A 25,040-nucleotide genomic window follows, 5' to 3' on the forward strand; every position below is an offset into this window, starting at 1 on the left:
TAACAATTTCTTCACTTATCACCCTTGTTCCTCTAAGTTCCATGGACCAGGAGGAGCAAATAACAGCAGTAACTAAGTCAATGAGCAAATGAGATGTGATAACAGAATAGGAAATATAAAGCTTATGCCAAAAATAATCCAGCTATACACCTCTCCAAGCGTGTCGCTCTGTGCAAACATGTTTGTGACAACCACTCTGTACTGTATATTCCTTGTATCTTTATGGTTTAAATTTAAAAGAAAACTATTTATGGGATTTGCGGGAGGGCCAAGGGCAGGCTAAAGCATCATCTCACTGCACAAACCAGACCGCTGGCCTTCTCTGTTGCTACAGCCGCCACTCTTCTACACAGGGTTTTATCGCCCCAACCCTATTTATTATTTTCATTGCCATGATGCTGCACATTGTCGAAGGGAAACTCCACTGGGGTAAAAATCATATCGAACAGATGGAAAGCTCTTTAACTTGAGCAGGCTGAAAGCAAAGAGTAAGGTTACCATAACTTCCATCATAGAGCTTCAATATGCTGATGACAGCGTAGTGTGTGCACACTCAGAGGATGACCTCCAAACCATCCTAAATATCTTTGCAGAAGCCTATGGAAAGCTTGGCCTATGCTCAACATCCAAAAAACCAAAGTGCTACACCAACAAGCACAAAAAAACCCATCTGCAGCACGACAAATCCAACTCAGTGGTGTAATGTTGGAAAATGTTGATGACTTTAAGTTCCCTTTCCACAAGGGCCGACATTGATGCCAAAATCCAGCATTGCCTTAGCTCGGTGAGTGTAGGTTTCTCCCGACTGAAAGGCAGTGTGTTTGAGGACTAGGACATTTGCATGGAAACCCAAATGCTTGTTTACAAAGCTATAGGACTACCAACCTTACTGTATGCTTATGAAACACAGGCCACTTATAAACGCCATCTCCAACTCCTTGACAGATTCCATCAACAGTGTCTCCGAAAAATTTTACATATCACTTGGGAAGACAGACGAACTAATGCCAGTGTACTTAGCAAAGATCAAGAAAAAATGATTCTTCAACATCAACTTTGTTGGGCTGGTCATGCCTAATTATCGTCTTCCAAAGCAACTACTCTATTCTGAAGTTAAAAATGGAAAGCGAAATGCTGGTGCTCAACAAAAGAGGTTCTCAAGGCAAATCCCAAAAAAGTAGTATAAACACCAACAACTGGGAAACATTGGCCTGCGAGCGTTCCAATTGGAGAACAGCCTTTACCAAAGGTGTCATGGACTTTGAAGATGCTAGAACTCAGGACGAAAGGGAGAAACATGCTGAGAGGAAGGCACGTTTGGCAAACCCTCACCACGATCAGCTCCCGCCTAGAAACCTACGTCCCCATTGTGGAAGAATGTGTGGAACCAGAATTGGCCTCCACAGTCACTTGCGGACTCGTTGTTAAAACATGTTCATGGAAGATGATCTTTAAAATATAAAGGTAAAGGTACCCCTGGCTGTTGGGTCCAGTCGCGGATGACTCTTAGGTTGCGGAACTTATCTTATTCTATAGGCCAAGGAGCCGATGTTTGTCTGCAGACAGCTTCCAGGTCATGTGGCCAGCATAACTAAGCCACTTCTGGCGCAATGGAACACCGACACCAGAGCAGCGCACGGAAACGCCATTTACCTTCCTGCTGGAGCGGTACCTATTTATCTACTTGCACTTTGACGTGCTTTCGAACTGCTAGGTTGGCAGGAGCAGGGACCGAGCAACAGGAGTTCACCTCGTTGCGGGGATTCGAACTGACCTTCTGATCGGCAAGCCCAAGCCTCAGTGGTTTAGACCACAGCACCACCCGCGTCCCACAGCCATAGAGCCCAAAATACCGTATTTTTCGCTCTATAGGACGCACCCGACCATAGGGCGCACCTAGTTTTTAGAGAAGGAAAACAAGGAAAAAATATTCTGAATAAAATGTTGTATAAGCTACTGTATTTAATAAACAACCGGTATATCAGAATCATATTACAGCCATGTAAAGTGAACAGCAGGCTGCTGGCAGAGAGCACCCCCACCCCCATTCAGCAGCCCAGGAAGGTGGGGCAGGCTGCCTGCTGCTCCAAACCTTAAGGGGAAAGGGCAGGCTGCTGGCAGAGCAGCACCCCCCCCCATCCCCATGCAGCAGCCCAGGAGCGCGGGGCATGGTCGCACAACCCTCCCCTTGCTCCAAAGCTTCCCGGGGCTGCAGGGGAAGCCGAGGCTGCCGGCAGAGGAGCGCGGCTTCCCCCCCCCCCATTCAGCAGCCCAGGAGCGTGGGGCATGGTCGCACAACCCTCCCCTTGCTCCAAAGCTTCCCGGGGCTGCAGGGGGAAGCCGAGGCTGCTGGCAGAGGAGCGCGGCTCCACCACCACCACCAAAGAGCAGCCCAAGAGCGTGCTGCACTCCGGCAATTTGACTCCAGGGACCACACATTCGCTCCATAGGACGCACAGACATTTCCCCTTACTTTTTAAGAGTAAAAAAGTGTGTCCTATGGAGCGAAAAATACGGTAATTCCCCATCCTTGCTCTAGCTGATCCACCTTGTTTAGTTCAGCATCAGAAAAGGAGGGTGTAGAAAGATCCAGTACGTTTTAGGAGCTGGATTTTTTCCTGGAGATCAGTAACATGGCCTATAGTTTGTTTGTTTTTGATAACTATTTCTTAATAGGTGAAAACTGGAAAATTAAACAATCCAGTCATAAACTTTGCAAGGAAAATACCAGCCTCGAAACAAGACAGGACTTGACCTACTTTTTGAAGACAAAACTTATGGTATATATGCTACTTTTCTAGTATGAAGTAAAATAGAAATGACAACAACAGAAAACCATGTCAAATTGGAACACAATTAGCATATACATTTCTAGATTTAAATTTTGGCAACAGACAACTTTGAAGTGTTAAGAAGGAAGCTATACACTTTAACATTGTTCTACATGTCACTTGACCATCAGATTTAAAGAACAAGGGATATTAACATACACAAAAATAATCCATAACCTAAAGTACCACAGCATGGCAAAAAATTATCTTGACACATACAAATTTATTAAAAATCTAAGGAATAAAAACATATTTTAAAATCAACTGTAGATGATTTTTGCTTTCTATGGAAGCCGCCCAGAGTGGCTGGGGAGGCCCAGCCAGATGGGCGGGGTATAAATAATAAATTATTATTATTATTATTATAGATAACATTGCAGCATATTGTACACCAAGAATCAGGACCTCCAAGGATATGTGACTCCGATTACAGAACAGCTCCAGCCAAATGATAAAACTATCTATCTGCATATATCTATAATTCTATAGACTATTCACAGAAAAGTGCATTTGGACTGCATATAGCAGCATTTAATGCATCCCAATATTTCAGTTAAACAATGTAGAAATCACACCCAAATTGGGACTGATTTTAACCTCCTCTGTCAAACATAAAATACACAACAAGTATTAGTTTATGTATCCAACTGATGTCACGGCTAGTCACTTATTTCCACCAGGACACATTTTAAACGCTCCAGAGGGGATTCCTAAAGCATCGCTGCAGGTTCCTCTTCCTATTCCCCCGCTTTTTCCGAGAGAGAAAAAAAGTCATTTGGAGAAAATTGGAAGTAGGAAGGGAGGCTGGCAGCAAGTTTGTTCTCTGCGCGACGAAGACCAGCCGGACAGATTTAAAATGTACGTGTCCGACAGCCAGATCAGGCACATGTTGCCAAAGTAGGGCAGGCGAAAGAAAGGTCGGGAAGCGAAGCGCCGAGGAGGAGGAGGAAGTTTCGCATCCCGCTCAGCCGCCCACCTGCCCCACTTTCGCTTATTCTTCCATCCCGTTTGTTTGCGGGGCGAAGCGGGAAGAGGAAAATTCGGCCAAGTTGCTCCGGGCGGGTCTGGCTGTTGCCTGGCGGCGCTTTCCTTCCCCGCAAACCCGCTTTGGCCGCGGGGGCTGCCCGGGCTGGGATATTGAAATGCCTGGGGAAGAGAGGAAAGCGCGCCTCCCGCCTCGCGAGTTTGTCACAGACCTCCAGACTCGGGCAGGACCCCCCAGGGTCATCTAGTCCTACCCTGAGGAAGGACTGGCTCGCTCGCTCGCGGGCTCCCGCCGCCCTTCTCTCACCTGCGCCGGCCGCCACCGCCGCCGCCCTCAGCCCTTGGCTGCTGCCTCCGCCGCCGCCGCCGCCGCCGGTCTCCTCAGCGCCCGCCTCGGCCATGGCCAGCGCCGCCGGCTAGTCCGGGGCGACGGAGGCAGGCGCGGCCCCCCGCCCCCCCCGCAGGCATGAGGCGAGGCGCCCCTTCACCTCCAGCCCAGGAGGCAGCAGGAGGCAGCGGCCGAGGGCGGAGACGCCGCCGCCGCCGCCGCACCTGGGCGAGGGTTGCCTCAGCCGCAGCGCCGCCTCTTCTCGCGAGAGCCAGAAGAGCTCCGAGGAGACGCGCCGAGGCCTCGCCTCATGGCGCGCGGAGCCCCGGACGCCGCCGCCCTCGGAGGAGGGGAGGGAGCGGCGCGCAGACGTCGCCTAAGGCCTCCTCGCGCCTCGGGGTCGGGCCTGGGCCTGCTGGGCTCCCTCTCCCCTTGCACAGGGCGCCTCTTCCGCCCCGCTTCGCCAGCTCGGCGTCGGGGGCGCCGCTTGAACCCGCGGCCCAACCCACGGGCCAGCCCAGCTCCGCCACCGCCGCCCCAGACCCCCTTCCAGCCCCCGCAACGCAGGGGGTGCCCCCCGCCCCGTCTCATTGTGGCTCTAATTCTACGCTATTCAGAAGATAACTCGCAAAAAGTGCCTTCTGCGTCTGAACGCGCAGGTTGGAAAACCCGCGTGAGGCGGAAAGAGGTTGCAACCCGGGGGCGAGAGGGAGTCGTCCGAGCCCGCACCTGGAACAAAACCTGCTCCATCACAACAGGGCGCAGGTGGCCCAGGATCGGGCTTGAGGTTGCAGTCCTCTTGCAGGATGCACATTTTGTGAGAGTATCTTCCAGCTTACATGTATATAATTCTGTTGGCAACTACAGTATTCAAAAAGCTCAGGCCACCCTGCAAGGCGGAAGTTGGAGCCTACCTCCCAGTGCCTCTACAAGAACAGATGTTTGGAGGCCTCTGCTTCCCAAAATAAGCTTTGAGCATTCCCAAATCAGAAAGCTCGGCAGCCAATAAAATGTTCCCTAGGGAAAGGATGGGGAGCCTATGGTCCTCAGGTGATGCTGGATTCGCAACTCCAGCCACCATGACCAGCAGTGGTGTTTTTTTTTTTTTTTACAAAACACATTTATAGCCCACAATTCCTCCAAGGTGAAGGTGCTGTACATAGTTCTCCACATTTTATCCTCACAACCCTCTGAGGTAGGTTAGACTAAGAGGCAGTGATGGGCCCTAGGTGAACTTCATGGCTGAATGGAGATTTTAAACCCTGGTTTCCCAAGTCTTAGTTCAGCACTAACCACACTAAACTGGCTGACAGTCCAGCAACATTAAGAGGGCAACAGGTTCCCCACCATTGCCTTCTCTGATGCCCTAGCACCATGTCCAGTGCAAAGCTTTATTTTTATGCAAGGCGTTATCAACTGTACAGCCCCCAGATCAATGCTTATAAATATGGAACTGAGGACTTAGAACCCTAAAAGAAGTCTTGGGCCATTTCCAATCACACATACTTGTTGACAGATGCCAGGCATTTTGATTCCATCACTCCAATTTTGTACAACCTTCACTGTTTGTCTGTTTGCTTCCAAGCTTTATTCAAGGTGCTGGTGTTTTTGTTTAATCCAGCTTTCCCTGAACTGTGACTAATTTTGAGTTATTGGTTAATTGACTGATTGAACAATATTTAATGTTTTGGATTTTATATTTTACATTTAACATTCTTTCAACTGAGTGGTATATAACTTTGCTAAATAAACCAACCACTTGGGACTGCCTTTTATACATTTCTCACACTCGGCTATATTGGTAAAGTGCTTTATGTGCATTATAACACTGACACCAGATGACGCTGTGGAGACCCGTCTTTAGCCAACGGGATTTCTCTGTATGAAGTTTACAATGCATTTAACTGAATCGCTTCTTTGATGGGGCTAGATCCAGTCATTAACTAGGCATCATCTGAAGCTTTATTCCAGCTCCCTCAATCTGTGGTGAACACCCACTCTAGGTATTTCAGGCATGTCATTTTTCAAAAAGACCTCTAGATGATGGGGGGGGGGGGCGTCTGGTGCCTTGCCACTTTGGAGTTATTACTGTGTTTGGGTTCGTTGGTTTGTTTTGTAGTTTTTAATGCTTCATTTGGCTTGGGGATTTAAAAAAACAAAAACCTGTTTTGATATTGTACCTCATTAGTTCCTCAAAAATTAGATGGGGCATACATTTTTGAAACAAAAAAAAAATGGATAAAATTAAGAAGCAAGCTGTTGAGAGTACTTAAAAATGCTCTCATGCAGAAGTGCTCAAAAGCATAAATGGAGAACAGGACAGCATGAAAATCAAACAAAGTTGATCCAAGGCATATGTAAAAAGAAAAGAAAAAAGCAGAAAATGCTTAATATTGCAGAACAGATCCCAACAAAACATCAGAAATAACTTTCTGACAATAAGCTGTTCAGCGGTGGAATGAACTCCCTTGGATGGTTGTGGACTCTTTCCTTGGAGATTTTTCAGCAGAGGTTGGATGGCCAGATGTCTTGGATGCTTTAGCTGAGATTCTTGTAGGAGGTTGGACTAGATGACCCCTGGGACCCCTTCCAACTCTACGGTTCTATGATTCTATTCCATTTTTTTAATCAAGGTGACATGATGAAGTACATGTGCTGTGTTTGAACAACATCCAGACAAGAGGACTGGCAGCTGCGAGAATGACCCAGGTGGAGAATTCCTCCTATCTACCTGCAGTTCCATAAAAATGCTCTTTTAGAAACAATGAAAGATTGTACTTTCATATACTTTCCCATGTAAAACATGGTGCATGTATATAAAACTAGTATGTGACAGCTGGGACCAATGGAATTTGTTGTAGTCCAACATCTGGAGGGCACGAGGTTGGTAAATGCTGATGTAGACTCTTCCACCTGCATTCCAGCACACATTTTGCAGGGCTGTACCATAGATTTCTGAACAGCTGTGAAGTTTGCACCACTGCAGCCTGAATATTTCCTTTTTAAAGAAACCAGTGCTGCTCTTGCAGCCACAGGCAAAATACCTTGGCAATTTCATCCACATTGGACCAATTGTCCAGAAAAACATTTGTTACATGCTGTGATTTCTTCTATTCACTCAGCTTTTGGAAGTGCAATTCCATCAGGATTCTATTGTACACAATAAGCTATCATGAGGTGGGCCCATTTTCAAATCTAACGAAAATACTTTTCATTTTAGAGCCGCGTAGCACTGTAGTGCTATTACGACAATAATAGTAATAATTGAAAAGGCAGGATGGTGGGGCGGGGCGGGGCTGCAAAGTGTTTTGAAGAGCCTTAAAGGAGCCTCTAAGACAACAGTAAATGTAAACAAACTACAACTTGTAGAAAAGAATGCCATGTTTATTTAATATGCTGTAAAAAGCCTTATATAAATCTTTATAATGCTTTCTAGTATAACTTCCCCCAAACCACAACTAATGAATTTGTATGTTAAAAAAGAGAGAAAATATAGATTGTAATTGTCATTCAATTCTCAAGTGATTTTTTTTTTTTTTTTGAAATTTTAATCATTAAACAAAGTCAAGGTACTTTTCAAGCACTGATTATTTACTGGGGAAGAGCTGTGCACAAATGCGCAAAAGAAATAAATCAAAGAGAAAAAGCAGAAACTCATTTACATGGTTTTCTGCATCTTTTCATGGGCTGTTGTGGTAAAAACTAGAACAAGTTCCCAGAGTACTACTATTTTGCCCAGAGATACAGAATCTGTGACTCTAGATGTTGGACTACAGCTCCCATCTTCCCTTATCATTAGGCATACTGACTGGGGCTGATGGGAGCTGGAGTCCCAACAATTTCTACCCACTGCCAGCAAGCAAGCAAGAAGGCTGGCATGGAGGGAGTAGCTATATGGGTTTCCAAGCAGCTCCTCTTGAAGAGCAGTAGTAGCGGGACGTTTTGCTGCGTTCTGATGTGCTTCAGCACTTCGGATTATGGAGCGTGTTCCAGATACCATAGAAAATCAAAATAAAACTATGACTTTAATCATGGATCCAAGCAGCCTATGAAGTCTTCTGTGATCACTTAACAAGGGTGATTCAGGTTAATACCAGGTTCTCTCTCACTGCATCCGGTGACTGTGGCTTTGTACAACCAACCTTTAAAAAAATACAGTGGTGCCTCGCAAGACGAAAAGAATCTGTTCCGCGAGTCTCTTCGTCTAGCGGGTTTTTCGTCTTGCAAGGCATTCGTCTTGCGGGGCACCACTGTAAAACCTCTAGCAAAACAAAACAAAAAGTGCAATTGCTCTAGCTATATTAGATTTCAAACACTGGCAACATTGGTTGATTCTGGATCATTTCCCCATACAAACTCTGTCCATTTGTTCACTGCACAGCTCTCCTGGGATCGTACCATTCCAACAGGCAGATGGGGGATTGAACATGGAAGCTTGCATATTTGTGAGCTACTTCTCATGAAACCTCTCTTCCCTGTAGAAAGTTAGCATGGCAGGAAGAAGAATTTTAGAATTCTTCCCAACATGCAGCTAGTTGCTTAAATGCAGGAACTCTGTTCAATTTTCTCTTTAACTTGGAAGATGCAACTTGTCCACCACTCTGGTTCTGAAGTGGTCCACTTACAAAGAGTGTTGTGCTATGTGATATTTGCAAGTTTGTAAGTTCATCTCCAATTCATTGTATTAAAACAACAACAACTTACCCCACAGCCATCAATATTAGTCAACCCAACCCTCACCTCCCGAAGTTAAAACCATGCGAGTAATTTCATCCTTCTTAAACACCACATGTTGACAAGAAGTGAACCATATATACTTCTAGTAAACAGAACTCTATAAATTTGCAATCAAGCCATTTCAGGATCTTTGGTACTCAGAGAAGAATAAAATGGCACAACAAACCATCAAGGGGAAGTTAATGCAGGAGGAAGAAAATGAAAGAAGCAAAAGGTAGGTTGTACACTGATTTTTGAAAGCATATTCAGCTGCTGTTTAGGCTGTCGTCCCAGATTTTTCTCCTCTCTACAAGTTTTCCACTATGAAGCTGTAGTTTAATTGATTTCACAGTACCATTTCTCCCCTGAAAAGAAAAGAATTGCAGCTCTCTCCGCAGCAGTTTATTATGCTAAATATACTGGGTCCCGGGTCCCATTTCTAGAGCGGTTCCAATCTGAAGTGCAGCTTCTCTTTAGGAGCCCTGAGCTAGAGCACAAGCCATTAAGTACAGAGAATAACCTTCAAAAGAGCTTGTTTCAACCAGTATACACATTTGTTTCAAGCAGCTCCATGACAACATCTTATGTCTTCACATGCCATCTGTAGGAAACCTATTGAATAGTTACAAAAAAGTGGCTTCTGGTTCATAGAATCATAGAATCATAGAGTTGGAAGAGACCACAAGGGCCATCGAGTCCAACCCCCTGCCAAGCAGGAAACACCATCAGAGCACTCCTGACATATGGTTGTCAAGCCTCTGCTTAAAGACCTCCAAAGAAGGAGACTCCATCATACTGCATATCTAAAGCCCTGCCCAGGTTAAACACACAACAGGCAACATTACTGAGAAGCAATGTCACTTCGTACAAATGTGATACGGGTTGAACCCCTGGGCAAATTAGACACATTACAGTACAGAGCCACAATACAAACAGAGGCATAATTGACCTTTTTACACACACACACACACACACACACACACACACACACACACAGCGCAGATACAAAGATGTCCATTCCTTTTTTATTCCAGTACCTTTGTTATAATAAAGTTAACAAAAATATTCACTATTAAAAAAAAAAGAGTGAAAGAGAGAGAAGCCAGCTGGCACTGCCAACTAATTCTTGTAGTAGTCTTAGAAATCCTAATCCGGTAGAATTTCCTAGTTTCAGTCCATCGTTGTGACCATTTCAGTGTATTGAGATCTATGCCAAGCGGGTCTTAGTGATGCAGCAGCTACCTGAGTTCTTTGTTTTATTTCTGCTGTGTTTCACAACTTTCCAGCATTCATGTACGAAGGGATGGAGCCACGCTGAGTGAGCCCTTCAAACCTTTTGTAAGTATAATTAAGAAAAACCCAGTCCTTGGACTTGTAATCAGGTTCTGTGGTGTTTGGCACTAGAATGCAAAAATAAAGATTATAAATACGCATGCATATGCACAGAGTCAAGCTTCAAGCAATGCTAAGCTAAATTAATACTGAAGACGGAAGTTAATCATTCACACTGTATGACTTTTAAATTACACAAATAAAATGGTGATGCATTTTACAGAGTTTACTTAGGATCCGAGAGTGAACAAGACGATAACTGCACACATTAAACTTGGACCCCTTCAGAATGCTTGGGGATTCATCTGTATTGCTCTTATTTATATTCATGATTTTTCTTTTTTACATTTGCATTATCCCCTAAACTTCTTGCAGTAATAGGGTTGCCATATTTCAGAAAGTGAAAATCCGGACACAAAAGTTATTGACCTTTTTTTTGGCAAAAATCTCTCAAAAAACCATGAAGTTTCCCCCCCGAAATTCACCAAAAAACCAACACTTCCAATACGTGTTGCCTTATGCCCTGGTTTTCCCAGACATTTTCCCAGATTTTTGGAAATTCCGTCTAGACACCATTTCCGATGGCCAAATCCCGGATATGGAAATTCCAGACATATAGCAGCCCTATGCAGTAAGAAACACTAGTTGGAAGCCCACCCTAAAGGCAACCAGCTCCCTTCAGATTAAATAATTTTTATAACTACAGGGAGAAACCTAGAAGCAAGAAACATAACTTAGTAGTAAGGAGATCAGTAAGCAATTATGGGTGAATGGTCCATCTACCTCGTACTTTGTTCTTAAACTTACTGTTATGTTTCCAAGGGGTTGCTCGGGAGCAAGCAGGCAAATATCTCCCTACTTGGCTGTGAAGACTTGGCTTTGCTGCCAAAATAAACTTTATCTGTCTGGAGCTCCACTCTCCAGTGGCTGACTCAATCGCTGGCAGAATCCGTGAGTGGGCGGTTCTTAAACTTTCCCCAGCAAGGTAGCTTCTTGACGCCCAGTCTGCGCCTCCCCTCTCTGCGCGAATGCTTTCTGTGCAAAGAGGGCGTGGGCAGCGGAGAACCCCTTCCCTCCCCGCTTCTCCTAGGCAAGGAGTCCTGGGAGCGCCTTGCCACTTCCGACTCCTGCACTTCCTCTCTACTGGAGCCGCATTTACTCTCTTCCGTTGAAGAGGAGCTACTTCCCACGATCCCTGGAGGCTCTCTATAATTCATTTGGCTCTTGCTCTCTCCCTCCTGCACTGATGGCAGTTCCCTGACACTTACCTTACAAGGAAACGTGTTTTGACCAGATGTTAGTCTCTCCATTGTTCAGTTTATATCAATTTTATCTTCTTTCCTTCTATCTTGTTCTAACCATCATAATTTGTTGTTAATCTCCCTCTCATCCTGTTCCTGACTCTAATTTTGTTTTTTTGTTTGCATCCCTGTGGGACTACTACAGGTGGCTACCATTCTAGGAGTGTCTAGTTGACGCATGATTGTTGGCCTACAGGTCTTTTTGGACCCGGAAGAAGGCAGAACGGGGGTGGGGCAGAACTCCCCCACAAAATGGTCGCCAATTGTACTCCATTATTTTGTCTACTACAGGGCTGAAACTGGAATAGCATCAAGCACAGTGCTGGATAAGTCTAATTTTGGCTATTATAAGCCTAGAGCAAAATAAAGTGTGTGGACTTCAGGTAGCTTTCTATCTCTCAGACTCTTCCCTTATCTTTGGAATACCCCACTTTCCAGCTCTTTTTCCTTAGCACTTCTATTTCCCTTGTTCTGCCACTTCAGTCCTTTCCCTCATTATATCCTAGACACCTGGTCGTTCTTACTTTATTTTTTTATTAATTGTTTTAAACATTTATAAACACTTCCCCAAAGCCCATCCGCAGTCTCTTCCCCTCTGTATAATGTGCTCAGCTAATAGCTCTTCTGTACGCACTGCCCCTCAGTGAAATTAGGGCAGCTCAGCCAATCACAGACAAAATAAATCCATTAGTGCATTACAGTATACCGTATTTTTCGCCCCATAGGACGCACTTTTTCCCCTCCAAAAATGAAGGGCAAATGTGTGTGCGTCCTATGGGGCGAATGCAGGCTTTCGCTGAAGCCTGGAGAGTGAGAGGGGTCAGTGCGCACCGACCCCTCTTGCTCTCCAGGCTTCAGGAAGCTCTCCGCAAGGCGCAGGACCCCGGCGCTGGGCTCCCGCGGCTTGTGGAGAGTTGCCTGCATGCCAAAGGCTGGGTGCGCTGTTCTCAGCGCGCCCAGGCTTCGCGCAGCTCTCCGCAAAGCGCGGGAGCCCGGCGCTGGGCTCCCACGGCTTGCAGAGACCTGCCTGTTCTGGGGGCTGTGGTTGGGGGAAGCTCGGGCTTCCCCCACCCCAGCCCCACGCCTGGGGGAGGAAAATAAATTCCCCCCCCCTTATTTTCCCCCAAAAAAACTAGGTGCGCCTTATGGGACGGTGCGTCCTATAGGGCGAAAAATATGGTATATTGTTCTGATCAGTTAGAAGCGAAGAACCCTTCAGTTTCATTTTAGTTTCTCATTTTCATCTTGCTTTTTTTTCAGAAGTAGTCAAAGTAGCTTAACAAAAGAAGACATACGTAATTTATATCAAAACCCGATTAAAATGATAGATGCATAAGACACAAACAGGTTTAAAAGCAAGCAGTAAAAAACATTAAAAAGCCAACCGCAGCAACCCAAAAATATGCTGATCAAGTTAATATAAATTTGCTTTTAATGTCTCAGTTTATAATGAAAAGTTAAGGAACACAAAGTACAGGGGATGAAGCAAAAGGTGATAGAAAAGACGCAGAGCATTTCTCCCATGTGATAGGGAGATGTAAGAGGCCTGCTAAACTGTGAGTGATGAGGTGGGCCTCAGATAACAAAAACAAGAACTCTGAAACGAGGCCTTATTCCCAAAATTATGTGGTTCATTTAATCCATATTGCAGCATTAATGTGCACTCTCACCTGGCTGTAAAATATCAGATTCTGGGAAGTCATCAAAATTGGAAGTGTCATCAATACTTTTGATTTCTATAGTGATTGCAGCTGGTCTCTCTCTACAGCAAAACAAAAATACCAGAGTAGTGAACAGCACAAGCAACTTTATAATAATTTCACAGTGCATTAAAAAAATCCTAACATCACAACTTTCTAGGAAGCTTCACTAGAGCACGTAGATGTTAGAGATGCAGTATATTTGCTCCATTCTATTGCTATTATTTCATCGAGGACCCGAGGATTCAGTGCTGAATGCCGCCCACTGGATTTCTCTGTACAGCCATTGGGACTATCCCCATGCCACAACCCTCACAAGCCCTGCTTCACATCCTTATCAAGTGCTTTTGCCTGGCTGGAAGGTGCCTTTGATTATCACTCCAGCTTCCCTGGATAGAGAATAATGTTTGAGTGCAGGTGTTTGTGTAGGAAGCTCTGACTTCTGCTGGAATGTAGCCTGCTGTACAAGGGCAAGAGTTGCATCTCTTGGCTCCATCTACTTTTGCCTCGGTGTCAGAAGACTGACCACAAGGGACTGCAGTCCTTGGCCTGAAAAAAGTTTCCCATTCCTACTTTAATCTTTCAGCAACTGTACCTGATATGTCCCCAATCAACACCTTCAAAAAATGGGTGACTCTTAAGTTCTTCTACTCCACTGCTACCGATTCTGTTTTCTGCATCAGTGCAAAATCTGAGAGAAAGAAAACATGACAAAATGTTGCAGCCAAGGTGGTCTACAATGAAAGATGAACGTTTCAAAATTCGCAAAATTGCAGTCTGAATCCACACTTCCAGTCACCGATGGAAATCACTACTGACTGCCCCTTCCACTCATGAATTTGTAAGGGAGTTTTAGGTTCCCTTACTAATTATAAGAAAACTGATGAAACTTCTGCTGCTTGCAAGACATTCCCATAGTTCCTTTCTTTCTTCATACAAAAATGTGCAGATGAGACAAGAACCACTTCTTCCCCATGGCTTCATTCACCAGAGGACTTTGGGCTGCACAGGCAAACAACAAGAGATGGGCACAACACCCCTCTTGCTATCCCTATGGGAAAAAGAGTAACCAAAACAGAACATAGACAACTTTCTATTGGCTAAAATCCAATTTTTGAAAACAAATAAATCTGATAATGGGTTAGTAAGAATCACAACCTAATGCCAACATTTAGGATTATAGTGTACATTTCAATTTTTTTTCAAAACACAAAAGCTATTGACTCATACAGCAACCCTGTAAGTTAAGTCAGTATTATCTCTATATTCCCAGCACAGAACTAAGGCAGAGAGATAATATACCAAGTTTAAAATCTTATTTACCTGTGCTTTTAACAAATAAGGATGTAGATTTTATCACTGCTACCATTCTATTTTAACATATAACATATAACATTTTATTAACATATAAAATTGAAGGAGTACAGGAAAAATGCTATGCAAACAAGTAACTGGTTTTCCTAAGGTTACATTGTGGGTGGCAGAAATGTCATTGAACTAAGAATTTCCAAGATCATAGCTCAAGCTATTAAGACATTTTAGTTTTGCGATTATTTTACACTAGATTCTTTTAACTGCCTTCCCACTTTTTGCCTCTGTAGGATTTCATTGCCATTTTAGCTTTATTCTGTAAGCTGCTCCAAAAGCAACGACTGAAGAACTGCTAATAAATATTTAAAATATAAATAATTTATATAAGTAAAATAAAAACATACAAGCATTTTGGAGCATTTCATCCCAATACTCAATGGTTCTGTTCCTTTTATTTCAATTTATTTGCATGGCAAATTTTTAAAGTCTTAAAGCTTAATTTTTTTTAAGATATTGACATACACCAAATTCCTTAAACCAACTAGATAATTGTGCCTTTACCTTGTAACACACCCAGGGCTGATTCAGGGTTATGGGAATTCATAGTGACTTTTTGTTTTTTTTTAATACAAGGGCATGGGGAAAGTAAGGGCTGGAAAAAATCCTTGTCATGATCAGCTACATTGCCAGAGTGGCAGAGTTAGGAAGTTCTGAGGTGCAATTTGAATAGGCTATAGGAATAATTATGAAGGAGCTGCATGATCACTGACTATAGCCAAATGGTAGATGACAGGCTTTGTACATATTGAGATCCCTATTTCAGTCCCTGAATGAGATTATTTGTTGTTGTTGTTTAGTCGATTAGTCGTGTCCGACTCTTCGTGACCCCCTGGACCAGAGCATGCCTGGCACTCCTGTCTTCCACTGCCTCCCGCAGTTTGGTCAAACTCATGCTGGTAGCTTCGAGAACAGTGTCCAACCATCTCGTCCTCTGTCATCCCCTTCTCCTTCTGCCCTCAATCTTTCCTAACACCAGGGTCTTTTTCAGGGAACCTTCTCTTCTCATGAGGTGGCCAAAGTATTGGAGCCTCAGCTTCAGGATCTGTCCTTCCAGTGAGCGCTCAGGGCTGATTTCCTTCAGAATGGAGAGGTTGGATCTTCTTGCAGTCCATGGGACTCTCAAGAGTCTCCTTCAGCACCATAATTCAAAAGCATAAATTCTTTGGCGATCAGCCTTCTTTATGGTCCAGCTCTCACTTCCATACATAAAGATTATTTAAAGGATCTCAAAAGCAGACTGTGCTGAACTAGGAGGGCAATGCGCAGACTGTGCCTAAGACAGCCTTGCAGGAGGCTGGTTTCTATCTGTTCCTGGAGATTCCTGGAGGTTTGCCTGCTTTTAGTAAGCTGCTAATCAGATACTCCATTTTCATCTCTAATTTTTACTAAATTTTCAAAATAAAAATAAAAATCAACAGATTAACAAAGTTAACCAAACTCAAATTAACTATAAAAATTACAAATTAATTTCCAATTTAATATATCCTTAGAGATTGACTACCCCACCCTTACCTCCAAGGTGTTTTAACTGCCTTCCCTTTACTGCTGCATTATACAAATAATGTATTACAAAACTTTGATAAAATTATTATCATCTTTCTTTCGTTGCTTAAACCTCAAATCCTGCTCACGGTTTCATTTATCTATAATGTTTCTCCAGATAGTCCAAAAAAGAACTGAACTCTTACAAAAATTGCTTGTCTTCATCTCTTACGTTGCTGTCCTCATATTCTTTTACATTTAAAATCCATCTTTAATTCACATTCTCTCCCCACCCTTCGTTCCACTGCTGCACCTGGGTGCAGTTATTTCATCCTCTTTGGAACCTTTGTCTCTGCTGTTGTTAGCGTGTTGGGAATCTTCTTTGTTAGTTACTTTCTAAGTTAGCATCACTGCTCCCAGCAGTTCTTACATCCTGATCATCACCAACATTCTTCTCTATAAAACTGCTTGGTTCTGGAGGTTCTTAGTTTTGGTAGTTGAAACCCATCAGTCGATCCACAGTCCTTCCCGGTCAGATTCCATTTTGCAGTTCTCATTCGACCGGACACAAGAGGTTTATGTTTACATTCCTCTTCCACTGGAACTCTCCGGTTGTACTGTTACGAGCAAAGTACTTCCAATTTTACAGTATAAAGTCACATTATATTCAGATGTTCTTCTTTGGTTTTGATACTCCTTATTCCATTTTAATTTTGTTACACTTTATTCAGCTGACAACAGGGAAGGTAGCAATTTCTCAATGACTTCATAACTTTGATGCACAGTCCACTCCTCCTCTTCTTTCACATAGCAGCAATTTCATTCTCTCTTCCTTCCAATAGTTAGGCGAACAGACTTTCCCCAGCATCTACCAACTCACCATTTCTGGCAGGGCACCTTTTATTTCATTTCCAATTAGTCCATTTTGATGGAAAGTAAGCCGCTTCTGTGTCGCCTCCAACAATGTCGCCTGTGTCTCACCCCCTTAACCTGCCTGAAAGGAGTCCTTCAATTCCTTCTGAACCAGGAAAGGGGCAAAATTTATCTCCGTAGCTAATTTTCTCCTCTGATACCAATGGGGGGGGTAGGGGTGTGTGTCTTTGTCATTCCCCATTTGAGTCTTCTCCGATCTCAGACAAGTGGCTCCCCACAGTCACAGCTTGATGCAGAAGCCCATTTGCATAATCTTAAAATATGGACTTCGCTTCATGGATCCCTGCCTTGTCGTGGCGAAGGGGCTTGAATAACTCAGAGAAGCTATGACAGGTCATAGACGGACAGGTCATAGCCAAGAGTTTAGACTAAATGTGATTCACCTGGAGAAGGAATTGGCAAACTACTCCAGTATTTTGCCAAGAAAACTCCAGACATAAAAAAGGAGAAGCTTTGAGAAGAAAGTGAGAGTTTCCAAGGCATGCTCTGGTTCATGGGGTCACGGAGAGTTGAACACGACTAAGTCGACTAAGCAACAAAAATACCTTGTAAATTTCTAGCACTGAAGCAAACTACCTTACATACCAGCATGCAGCAAGTTCAGAGAGGTAAACAAACAAACAGTCTGGCAAGTCAGTCCCATTATTATTGACTATTCAATACAACAATGGACATAAAACAGTCCTCTTCTAATTAAAAGTGGGGAGAAAACAATTCTAAAAATGGCCAGCTCCAGAGAGTGGGGATCCAATATTTTGCCCCCCACCCAGGGCTAGAGGGACCCCCTTGGACTGACAAAGAAAAGTGCCAAATACAATTCCTAGGAGCCAAGAGAAACGGGCTGTGAAGACAACTCTAGGGCAGTGAAACAGTGAAGAGCAGCATTACATACCAAGCAGTCATGAGCGGGAAGATGTTTTTCATCAGACTGTGCTAGACCCTGACAGAAGTGCTGTCCCCCCCCCCAAACTGAGTGTGTGTTAGACCAAGTGTGCTCTAGAACACAAATAGCCCCACTGCCTCTCCCTTACAACTCCTGTTGCTGGGAAAAATGAGAGGCAGGCTGGACCAGCTTCACTACAACACCACATTTTGCTATAAGCCTGGTGAAAGCCATTCCAGCTAAAATCAGCCATACAGTTGCATATAGGAAGAAGCAACCAACTGTACTACACAGTTACAGCCAGGAAGATCCACTGTAAATCAGTCATGCATTCATACATACAATAAATCCCAGGGAGTGACAGTCTACTCAGGGCTGAAAATAGTATTAAACTAGCACCCCAAAAACAAAAAAGACGGTGGGCAACGGCAGCAGCAGGGCAGTAGAGCTACTACTAATACTACAGCTAAATCCCACCCAACCAGGTACTACTTAGCCACCAACACAACTCCAGATTTTGCCTTCGTGCTAAGTCAGTTTCAGCTTGCAGTGGTGCTCCATAAAGCTGGAGTACACAGCCTCCAGTCCTAAGAGAAGTCAATGCACTCTCAGAGAGGCAGTGTATGTGGTGTGGGGGAAGAATAGCACTGTCCCTGGGTAAAAATATTACAAGCTGAATGCAGGGAAAGTGCATTACCTCCTCAGCTGAAACACAATAGTGAGGTAAGATATGTGGGTATGACACAACTATATGTCAAATGTAAAAATGTAAAAATACAAGCATAAACAAAGGTCCATGAAGTATTAAGTTTGGAGTATTAAGTTTTGCAGGGACGCGGGTGGCGCTGTGGGTAAAACCTCAGCGCCTAGGACTTGCCGATCGCATGGTCAGCGGTTCGAATCCCCGCGGCGGGGTGCGCTCCCGTCGTTCGGTCCCAGCGCCTGCCAACCTAGCAGTTCGAAAGCACCTCCGGGTGCAAGTAGATAAACAGGTACCGCTTACCAGCGGGAAGGTAAACGGCGTTCCGTGTGCTGCGCTGGCTCGCCAGATGCAGCTTGTCACGCTGGCCACGTGACCCGGAAGTGTCTGCGGACAGCGCTGTCTCCCGGCCTATAGAGTGAGATGAGTGCACAACCCTAGAGTCGGACACAACTGGCCTGTACGGGCAGGGGTACCTTTACCTTTATTAAGTTTTGCATTCCTTCCTGCACTGAAATAACCTTTAAACCCCTCCTGTATCTTCAATTCTATTAATGTACAAGAACCTAAGAGCTGTTTTTGCTAAAGAAGAACAAGGACAACCATTTTTTAATAAACAGAACCAAGAAGTTACTCAGCAGCATATTGGCTCAAAATATTTAGGCTATATCTGGCTGCAGCAGAGGGAGAAATGGAACAACAAGGCTCTGCTGAGATCTGCTTCGTTTGCATCCTCCTTTCTCTGAACTGCTTCCACTCAAGCAAGCCACTGAAAAAAACTCTAAGAAGTCGTGTCTGAGTTCACTTGTTTTCCTCTTCCTTTTCCAATCCTTTTTCCCTTTGAGTCCTGACTTTTAGATTGCAAGCCTGCAGCCAGGGACTGTCTTGCTTCTCGTTCATTCTTAATCTTATGCAAGCTGAGCCTTTATTGGCTGAAGAGCAGGGTAAAAATGCTTAAAACACTGACATCTACATTGCTAAACTGGATCAGCTAGTCCTACTATCTTGCCCACATTACGCAACTGGACACCGCCAATTAAAGGTTTTGCCTTAACTTATTGTAAGGATCTTTCCTGCAGAATCTTGCTTCTGCTCCTAATTTCAGGAGTGATTTTCCACAATAACGTCAACAGCTTACAATTTTTTGGACTTTACTTACTTCAAAACATGGATTAACAAAGCAGATTTTATTGGGCTTTATTAGGGGTACTTTCTGACATAATGCCAGTGTTGTGGGAGCTTCATACGCCACTGACTTAACACTGGAAGCATGAATTCAGGGGAGAAGGCTTCCAATTCACTTACCTCCCACTCTATAATCCACGTTTGTGAGAAGAGCAATACTGTTCTGGAGAGCACCTATGTACATGGCAGAGGCTCCCACAGTGGTAAGGCAATGACCAAAGGGCTCTACATTGCATGCTCAGTGCTAACAAAGCTGTGCATCATTGTGTTTGTTCCACAAGCAGGAAAAGGGTAGTAGAAGAAAACAGAAGCATCAACTCACTTTAGAATTAAGTCCTTGGCTTTTTCTGAAATGGGCACCTCAGGTGGAAATACTAGAGTCTCTTTCCAATTCATAACTTTCCTATATGTTTCTTGAGGTGTTTCAGAGCAGAAAGGGGGATAACCTGAAGAAATGGGGGGGAGGGGAAATCATTAAAAATGTTGTACTGATTTGAATGTCAGATTTAGACTAAATTACAGGAAAGAAGACGCAGGACTGAATATAAACCTGCAAGTCAATCCTTGGCTCTCTCAACAAAATGCTCAGAGAAAGTGTTATTCTCATTGGAAAAGGGACAAAAAGATGAACGGAGTCAATAATTCTTACCTATTAGCATTTCATACATAATCACTCCCAAAGACCACCAGTCACATAATTTGTTGTAACCTGTTTGCATGAAAACTTCTGGAGCAATATAATCTGGGGTCCCAACAGTAGAATATGCCTAAAAGCAAGACGATTTTAAGAAAAAGTTTTAGTCAATACACTGGCAGTCTTATTAACTTGAGTTATAATAATGTATAAGCATTCACCTGTCATCTAATAACAGCCTTTTAGTTGCTTGAGGAGATTGGGTGACAAGTAGAGGTTGCTGAAGCATGAATTTTTCAGCAGAAGGCCATCATGCTGAAAAACTTTGCAGAAAGCACTCAAAGCTCACCAAAAACTGTACTTACCAGCTGTCGCCTATTCTTTTTCCATGTTTCTGCTTTTCTCTTAGAGTTCATGTTCTGAAATGCTAATTTGCAAAAATATAAATTATTGCATTCAATTTTACCAGCACAAGAAAAATTGAGATAGGGCACAATCCCAATGTTACCTCTGTACAACGGGAGCTACGTTAGCATAGTTTAATACTGAAACTGCACTGGTAAATGTGCAAACAAAAACCATGTTTAGGGAAGAAGGAATTATGTAGTTACTAGTGGTCAGCTCCTGAATGAGGGTATGAAAGCCAATGCCATCATTCCCCCCTCCCCTCTCCAAACTTTCGTAAATGTGTGAAATGTGTGAAATCAAGTTTTATAGATGCAAGGGATGGAAAGTGAATGCAAGACTGGAAACTGTTTGTGCTAAATTTTTGTACAGGACTTCAGCACAGAAGACACAGGAAGATGGACTTTGTTTATAATTGAAAAACGGGTATCCAGGTTTTGTTTTTGTGCCATGATCTTTGGTCTTGTCCACACATAGAGCAAAATTAGGCACCTGAATAGGCCATACTACTTCAAACTGCAGGTGGGGGCGCCATTTTTTAATGCTTGCCAATGTGTATGTGGTTTTTTTAAACAACAACAACACCTGCAAACAAAAAGTACGCACATAGTAGTGAGAGTTAGGAGAAGGTTGAGTATGAACATATGCTAGTTTATCTGTGTGTCTTTTAACTTACAGAACTGAAAAAAGGAACTTTGAAAAATGGTAGTCTATTCTATCACATTTTGCTGCCATGTGTAGACCAGGCTGAATTTACATGGCCTGGTTTCAAATATATATATCTAATTTGGAGAGGGGAGAGGCTCTGTTGGAAAATTCCATTCCACCTTAAAGAGCAGACATGGGATTGATGTGTGTCACATGTCTGTTTACTTCCAGCACAGTCTGCTGGAAACTTCCATTTGTGTATAGCTTTTGCTTTTCTCTTTCTCTGAGGAGAAGAAAGGGAGACAACATGTTTTCTTTGTCCTGATTTATGCTTAATAAATCTTTAGCTGTTAGTATGTTTCCACAAGCCTCACACCTGTTCTGTTTGCGCAGTACAGTGGTACCTCGGGTTGAGAACTTAATTCATTCCAGAGGTCCGTTCTTAACCTGAAACTGTTCTTAACCTGAAGCACCACCTTAGCTAATGGGGCCTCCTGCTGCTGCCGTGCCACCGGAGCACAATTTCTGTTCTCATCCTGAAGCAAAGTTTGTAACCCGAGGTACTATTTCTGGGTTAGCAGAGTCTGTAACCTGAAGCGTATGTAACCCGAGGTACCACTGTATGCTCTGCTAATATAGCATGCTCAGGCTTTTGAAGTTAGTTAGTTTGATTTATTACGGCCATTGGCCCATAACGAAAACAATACATCAAAATTTATCCATAAACAATACAATTTAAACAGTTCCAAATTAAAACACCCATATAAAACCAATTTTACTTTAATTAAGTAAACACTATACACAATAAGCTTCCTCTATGTAAACCGCAATTCAAATCCCTCAGATTTTGGGGGATATGCGTCTTAGTTCTGGCATTTATTGATGGTTCTTAAGTTTAGCTAAGCTGTCAGAGTCATACAGTGATCCATTTCTCCTCTTTTGAAATAAGACATTAATCAGGTATCTAGCGACTGCAAGGGATCTACTTGTGTCTTCGTCGTTTAATAAGTATATTATTTGGGCTTCCTGAGGTCTGTCAGCAATTCTCGATAAATATGGGGCCAGAAACTTGGACCGTGAAGCCGAATGTAATGGACAACAGAAGATTATATGATATAACGATTCTATAGATCCACTTTTACAGTCACAGAGGAGTGAGATCTCTACGTTGGAGAGTCTGTTACCCAACACATTTGATGGGAAAACATTGAATCTAGCCTTTATAAAGGCATACGTGTGCATCACCACAGATAAGGTAGTTAAATAAGATGGAAGTTTCATTGGTGGTGTTAAGCCAAGGTTTAGCGGCGAACAGGTGCCACCACCTGTCGCAATATTAAATTGTAAATCCAGCTCCTCTAATTTGTGAGTTATAATTCTCTTGGCAGAAATTAAATCCAATTTTAGTAGTTCAGATGGAGATAGTCCTAAGGACACAAGTTTCCCATGTATTATTTTTGCCCAAGGGCTAGGGAAGTCATCTCTCCAGAGACACTGTATCAAGTGGAGATTTGGAAGTTTATGCCATAATGCCAACCAGTAACAGAGGATGCATTTCCATAATGTGGTTTCTAGAGATGTAACATTTAGTTCGAGTCGTATAGCAGTATTGCCTACACACCTGGGTAATTTTAGCAACGTTCTTAGAAGTTGGTTTTGGATTACCTCCAATTGGGTTAGATTAACAAAGGACCCCCATATTGGAATTGCATATGCTATTGTTGCAATCACCTTTGCCTTGAAAACTTTTAACACTGATGGAATATGGAAAGCCCCATCTGAAAAGAAAAAACGCAATAGCGCAAAAGAAAGGGCTTTAAGGTAAAGGTAAAGGTACCCCTGCCCGTACGGGCCAGTCTTGACAGACTCTGGGGTTGTGCGCCCATCTCACTTAAGAGGCCAGGGGCCAGTGCTGTCCGGAGACACTTCCGGGTCACGTGGCCAGCGTGACATCGCTGCTCTGGCCAGAGCCAGAGCCAGAGCCGCACACGGAAACGCCGTTTACCTTCCCGCTGGTAAGCGGTCCCTATTTATCTACTTGCACCCGGAGGTGCTTTCGAACTGCTAGGTTGGCAGGTGCTGGGACCGAGCAGCGGGAGCGCACCCCGCCGCAGGGATTCGAACCGCCGACCTTTCGATTGGCAAGCCCTAGGCGCTGAGGCTTTAACCCACAGCGCCACCTGCGTCCCCAAGAAAGGGCTTTAGCTCTATTTAATACATATGCAAGATGGACCTTCCAGCCCATGTTGTGTTGGAGAAGGACTCCCAATCAGGCTTTTGAAGTCTGAGTAGCTGATTTACGTCGCACCAGAGATCGGGGGATCGTCACAGCTGGAAGGGCATGATCCAGCTGGGGGCTAGCCAGCAGACATCTTGACCCCCAAAAGATGCTGACATTATCTACCAAAGTTTTGAATAGTTAGCAGGGCAACAAGAGAACCTTTCGACAACACCTGGTTTACTGTCCCCCCAATCTTGGAAAGGAGGACGACTACTAAAACAGTGCTACTGCCAACTCACACCACTTACTCTCTGCAGCTCTATTTTCCCAAGCCACCATTGTTCATTTTTTCTAGCAGCAGCTAATATCACCTGACCAGGCAAAAATGGCAGCTGCTGGAGCAAGTGACCAAAGGTTTCTTTAGAACACCAGCCACAGCAAAGAAGTATGAACTTGGCACTGTTCTCATTCAAAAAGGAGTTCTGGCAAAAGGAATAATGCACTTATATAATGCCTAACCTGTACGGTGTACCTATCAATGCCTCTGAGGGAGTGCAGAGTAGTTTAATACTTTTAAGCTACAACAGGCTGTACTTACAGAAGTCACTTGGTGGATTGTGTGTAAGATTTCTGTAGAATTCGGTTCTGTGAGCTTTCTTTAAACCTGTGCAGAGTCCAAAATCAGAGAGTTTTACATGCCCCTATGGAAAGAAAACATTACATGAATTTAGGTGCTGAACTACCGAAAAGCCTTTGAAAGCTTGCAAGTCCTTACTTAAAATGCCCAAAACTAGAAGAGAATTACAACAAAGGAAAAGGCACATATTTTGAAAAGAAAAAATGATTTTCAGTCAACAGCGTTGCATTGTTCCGGTTGAGAGGAGCCTGTTTTCCAACTCCTTTCCTCTAACACCTTTGCATGTGCCAGGAGCAGGTAACCTGCAAACTGGAGTCTGAATGCAGACCTTCAGGCCTCTCTCTGGCCAACTAAACTCTCCCCAGCTGACACCCCTTACTGGTCCTGTTTCGCATAAGAGTGTGTTTTTGCCAGGCTGGAGTGTGTCCTTGAACTCTGGTGTCTCTTGCATGCCTGGATGGAGGATAGAGAGGGGTACACTAGTGTGTGCAGAAACTAGCTTATTGTACAAAGGTAAAATTTACATTTGCTGCTCTACCTGCTTCTGCCTCTGGCATCACCCATCCCTGGCATTTGGGCCTCAGAAAGTTGTTGTTTATTAAATTTATATACCGCCCTTCATAATAGGATCTCAGAGAGGTTCACAGAATAAAATACAAGATAAAAACAAAAGTAAATAAGTAAAACAAAACAATAACTCCCCTTCCCTTTTGAGGTTGCTTAGAAGGGAACACATCCATTGAGCTGAA

The 25,040-nt window shown here is 43.7% G+C and overlaps 2 protein-coding genes across 3 annotated transcripts in view; both read right to left on the bottom strand.

Moving 5' to 3' along the window:
- BMAL2 (basic helix-loop-helix ARNT like 2) overlaps window positions 1–4,260 on the bottom strand; it is a 48,669-nt gene extending 44,409 nt beyond the window's left edge. The window contains exon 1 of the mRNA XM_079993671.1: window positions 4,123–4,260. Coding sequence (XP_079849797.1) covers window positions 4,123–4,216 — 94 coding nt within the window. The 5' untranslated portion in view covers window positions 4,217–4,260. The remainder of the gene's footprint in view (window positions 1–4,122) is intronic.
- Window positions 4,261–9,862: 5,602 nt separating this feature from the next.
- STK38L (serine/threonine kinase 38 like) overlaps window positions 9,863–25,040 on the bottom strand; it is a 48,711-nt gene continuing 33,533 nt past the window's right edge. For both annotated transcript variants that reach the window (XM_079993684.1, XM_079993683.1), the window contains exons 8-14: window positions 24,253–24,355; window positions 20,746–20,807; window positions 20,396–20,513; window positions 20,069–20,192; window positions 13,788–13,883; window positions 13,163–13,254; window positions 9,863–10,259 (exon numbers count right to left, since the gene is read on the bottom strand). In XM_079993684.1, coding sequence (XP_079849810.1) covers window positions 10,132–10,259; window positions 13,163–13,254; window positions 13,788–13,883; window positions 20,069–20,192; window positions 20,396–20,513; window positions 20,746–20,807; window positions 24,253–24,355 — 723 coding nt within the window. In that variant the 3' untranslated portion in view covers window positions 9,863–10,131. The remainder of the gene's footprint in view (window positions 10,260–13,162; window positions 13,255–13,787; window positions 13,884–20,068; window positions 20,193–20,395; window positions 20,514–20,745; window positions 20,808–24,252; window positions 24,356–25,040) is intronic.

Source organism: Podarcis cretensis (assembly GCF_951804945.1).
Source record: "Podarcis cretensis genome assembly, chromosome: 10".
Lineage (NCBI taxonomy): Eukaryota > Metazoa > Chordata > Lepidosauria > Squamata > Lacertidae > Podarcis > Podarcis cretensis.